Genomic DNA, 4,383 nt, shown 5'->3' with positions numbered 1-4,383 from the left:
AGGATTTACCTCTACTATTGCTACTCCTGTAGGCACGTCTGCTGGTACTGTTGTGATTGATACTCCTGGTCCTACTCCCTCTTGGGTGACTGAAACAGTCACTTCTGGCTCTAAAGGATTTACCTCTACTATTGCCACCCCTACCGGCACATCCGCTGGTACTGTACTAGTTGACATTCCCTCTGCTTGGATAACAACAACCACTACTTCTGGATCTACAGGATTTACTTCAACGATTGCGACACCAAGTGGTACCAAAACCGGAACAGTATTAGTAGATGTTCCAACTCCAACTCCCTCAGTCTTCCCTTCATGCAACAGCCGTTGTAACTCTGACAACTCCTTCCGCATTCAAGTTTTAAATGACGATATCTCTCCTTCCTACGTACATTTGGATGAAAACAATTACGCGATAGCATCTTCCAACTACACAAATAGCGAGCACACTTTCGTGTATGATTCTGATAGCAGAAGAATAGTAACGTGCTGTGATGTGAAACCCGTCTACAGAATGGACCGAGACGACAAGAAAGCGTACTCTATGCAAATTTACAAGGATGATGATGGTCAATTCCAATTTAAATACTCAGATAATGGAGTATTCCATTCGTTGGGACTCTTAACCTTGACAGATGGCAGAGTTGGTGTAACCACCGACTTGAAAAAGTTTAAGCCCTTTTACTCAAATGGTACTGAAATGGAACGTTCTGAGAATGTCGTTTTAAGAGCGGTCAATTATTAAAAAATAATGGTATAAAACGCTACATTAATCCCTTAATGACTAATTGTCGCCCTGTTAATATTGAAAGCCTTTCAAACTTTAATTAGACACGCTTTCTAGACTTATGTGAAACACGACGATAACTTCTTGAATAAAAGTACTCATTACTTGAATAGAATATACGGAATTTCTTAATGAAATATTAAAATTTTAGAGACATGTTCTATGATTTCTTGTAACTATGAATAATTCACACCTCGTAACCTTTTTCTATAGTACAAACAAAATACAAATGCACTTTTTGACGTTTATGTGAAATTGATTCCTTACTGTAACATCTTTTCCATTGACCTTATAAAGATGAGATTTTCCTTTAGTATCCTTAATAGAAATCTCACATACAGAATAACAAGAATATACGAGTTATTACTTACAAAACAAAAGCTCCCTTCGGTATAATGTAGAAATTCATTCATTGTAAATGATTACAACTGCATTGTTTTACATTTTACCGAAGGGCATTTTTCTCGTTATGTAATATAAGGTCGCTGAAAGCATTAGCTTAAAGGAAGCTGTAGTCCCTAAAGTATAGTACTCAAGGTCAATAGTATCCGTTTTCAAATACATCAAAAAGACGGACTTAAAAACGAAGCCTTTCTCTTTGTTTATTTATATAACATTAATTTTTGCTTGCTGTCTTTCGAGAGGCTTCGGGAATGTCTGGACGGCGAAATGAAACCACAATCCGACATCTCATTCAGTCTGTCCCAGGAAACAACATTTGTGCAGATTGCCATACGCGTGGTGTTCAATGGGCCAGCTGGAACCTAGGTAGGTGGATATCAGCATTCCTTGGCTAACTTGGATAGGTATATTTTTGTGTCTGCGATGTGCAACAATTCATCGAAAGCTTGGAACTCATGTTTCAAAAATAAAGTCGGTTTCGCTTGATCAATGGACAGATGAGCAAGTAAATGTAAGCTGAAACGTATGAAAGATTTTAGTATCGTTTTCTAACTTGCTCCTAGAATATGCGCGACTGGGGGAATATTAACGCCAATCGTTATTGGAATCCCAGTCCTCTGGATCATCCTTTGCCTATGAACGCTCATAGTGATGATAAGTAAGTTTGAGAATGAGCGGATACCATTGGAAAGAAGCTTTTGAAAACATCAATAACTAACCTGCTTTCTTCAGCGTAATGGAAAAATACATTCGCGATAAATATGAAAAAAAGCTATTCTTAGAGGAAACTACGAATAAAAAAGGTCCTTCTTTGCCCCCTAGATCAAACGCGTCTGCTAATTCTGCTGGCGCCTCAAGTTCTCGATCGAATTACAAATCATCTCTTAAAGCTATTCATGACATGGGTTTTACAAATGACACAATTAATTTGAAAGCGCTGGAAGAGGCACACGGTGATATCAATGTTGCTGTTGAAAAAATTGTTCAGGAGTTGAAAAAAAACACATCAAATTCTGCCTCTTCCTCTTCCATGAAACCAAATTCAAGATCCTCTTACAAGGCTCCAAAGATATCATCAGCACGTCTTTCTAGAAGAAATAAAAATTTACACGTGCGCTTCGAAGATGGTTCGAAACCAGGCGATGAGGACGGTAGTGTCGGTGATACGCGTGCGACATCTCCTACTTTAAATCCATTTGAACAGATGATGGCAATGACAAATCAGGGTATGTCTGTTGCTCCTGGTGTTGAAACCACTTCTAGTCCGTTTTTTAGGGCTCCGGTAGAGCCTAATCAACCCTTGCAACCGTCGATGACAGGTCCCGCAGCAACTTCCTCCTATGAAAACATGAGCATGCCTTCTTATAGTATAGACTCCTCCAGCATGTATCCACAAACCGGTTCATCATCTGCCGCACCACCACCTGCTCAACCTTTACAACGCTCTCATACTGGGGTTGCTTCCTATGATTACAATTACCCTTTCAATTCTAATTATTCACTTCCTTCAAACACAACTGGTTCTAATCCCTTTTATGACTATTCCTCAGCAGCGCCTTCGACGCCTGGCATGTCTGCGAGCACAAATTATCCCAACAATGGCAACAGTTTATATTATGGTAACTCTTATCCAAATATGACAGATAATATCTCATTGCCGGATATGAGCAAGTTATCTTTAGGAGAGTCAAACAATGCACCTTCAAATCCTTCATCGCAATATCTAAGTTCTACGCTTTCACCTCAATACGGTGCATCCGGCACAAATTTCTCTCAATCATCTACAGATCCTTATAACTTGAGAACAGATGTTTATAATCCTTCAGTTTCCTCTTACAGTGCCCAACCCTCAACTTTGCAACTTCAGCCGACTGGGTTGGCTCCCCCTTCTTCCGGCGAAATTCCACTTCAAGGCACAGGACAACCGTTTATGCAAAGTCAAATGGGGATGCAATCAAATAATTATCAAATGCCATTGGGAAATACTTGGATGGAATACGGTGACGTGTCCCAGCAAGGTACCGCAATGCCAATGAATGAAATGAACTATCCTGGGGTAATGAATTACGACCCCAATATGCCTATGAATACTGGTTACTATATGCAAGGATATAACAACACAATGATGCCTTCTGAAGGTATGTATCAATCTGCTGATGTCTATGGAGATCCAATGAACCCTGGTTCATCGGGAGGTATGGGAGGCCCAGCGAGCAGCACGTCGAATGCAGATAACTACTTGCAAAGGATTATGCATGGTAAGCGATAAGAGTTTGAGGAAAGAAAGAAAAAAAGGCGTGAAGCCGTTTTTGACCTTAATTGTTAGGGTACTGAAAGAATTTAACATACAATCATTATGTTTACTTTTTTTTCGTTCTTTGATAACGTTTGTTTACTTGCTTTTCGGTTTCTAATGTTCATACTTATATCCATGGCACATATTCGTGTGATAAGCATGATGGATGGTCTAATGGGCCATGTCTTTTGGTCCAAATTTATTTACGCTCATTTATTACATTCTTTGGCCATACTCTGAAGGCAATTACTGCATTTGTGAGATCAGTACAGCGAAATGAAACTGGATCCGCATAAGTGCTATATGAATTTAAATTATGATGATCATGCATGGAATTATGAGCCTAGCATCTGTTTTGCATAACTGTTATTGAAGACATACCTATATATATACATATATATATATATGTATATGTTGTTTTTGAATGTTCAGGTACATTAATGAAAAATTGTTTTTGGTATTTAAAGATGTGTCGTTTCAAGTCGTACAATTATAGCTAGCTGATAAATCCAGAAAGGGCATCAATCCTCATTTCCTGAAATCAAATTTAAAGCTTCAGATAAACGAGCTTTTAACGTCGTACACAGTCAGGGTGAATCTGCCAACATTGAGAAATACAATCTTCAAGGTGATTTATCATTAAAATCAAGATCATTAAACCGGTCTTTTACTTGCAAGAGATCTTGAGCGCACAAGTAAACACACATGTGGTTACAAATCTGTTTGACTTCTTCCAAATTCAATTTCTTTGGCAATTTTGAGAGAAAAATCGGTTTAAACTTGCAGAAAACGAACAATCGGAAGCTGTAAAAAAAAAAAAAAAAAAAAAAAAAAAAAAAATATTATATATATATATATTACTACTACGTTTACGTTTTCGTTTAGTTTTAAGTTTTTTTAA

The 4,383-nt window shown here is 38.1% G+C and overlaps 2 protein-coding genes across 2 annotated transcripts; both read left to right on the top strand.

Annotated features, from left to right (window-relative positions):
* Positions 1–36: 36 nt before the first annotated feature.
* Positions 37–940, top strand: SPOG_02159 (cell agglutination protein Map4; the record flags this gene model as incomplete). The annotated part of the gene is made up of 1 exon (XM_013167264.1): positions 37–940. A coding segment is annotated over one exon (706 nt), but the record flags the coding sequence as incomplete, so codon positions are not given.
* Positions 941–1,331: 391 nt separating this feature from the next.
* On the top strand, positions 1,332–4,315 carry SPOG_02158 (GTPase activating protein Ucp3). Its single transcript, XM_013167263.1, has 4 exons — positions 1,332–1,552; positions 1,591–1,697; positions 1,750–1,844; positions 1,919–4,315. The coding sequence occupies exons 1-4, from the start codon at positions 1,438–1,440 to the stop codon at positions 3,453–3,455; spliced, it is 1,854 nt and encodes a 617-aa protein (XP_013022717.1). The 5' UTR covers positions 1,332–1,437; the 3' UTR covers positions 3,456–4,315.
* Positions 4,316–4,383: the final 68 nt, after the last annotated feature.

The sequence above is a fragment of the Schizosaccharomyces cryophilus genome (assembly GCF_000004155.1).
Source record: "Schizosaccharomyces cryophilus OY26 unplaced genomic scaffold supercont4.2, whole genome shotgun sequence".
In the NCBI taxonomy this organism is placed as follows: domain Eukaryota; kingdom Fungi; phylum Ascomycota; class Schizosaccharomycetes; order Schizosaccharomycetales; family Schizosaccharomycetaceae; genus Schizosaccharomyces; species Schizosaccharomyces cryophilus.
This window is presented reverse-complemented; position numbering and strand designations above follow the sequence as displayed.

Coding starts and splice junctions, on each gene's coding strand:
- SPOG_02158 (XM_013167263.1), top strand. CDS start 1,438: ATGTCTGGACGGCGAAATGAAACCACAATCCGACATCTCATTCAGTCT. Junction 1,553..1,590: donor ATGGGCCAGCTGGAACCTAG/GTAGGTGGATAT, acceptor TAACTTGGATAG/GTATATTTTTGTGTCTGCGA. Junction 1,698..1,749: donor GGACAGATGAGCAAGTAAAT/GTAAGCTGAAAC, acceptor ACTTGCTCCTAG/AATATGCGCGACTGGGGGAA.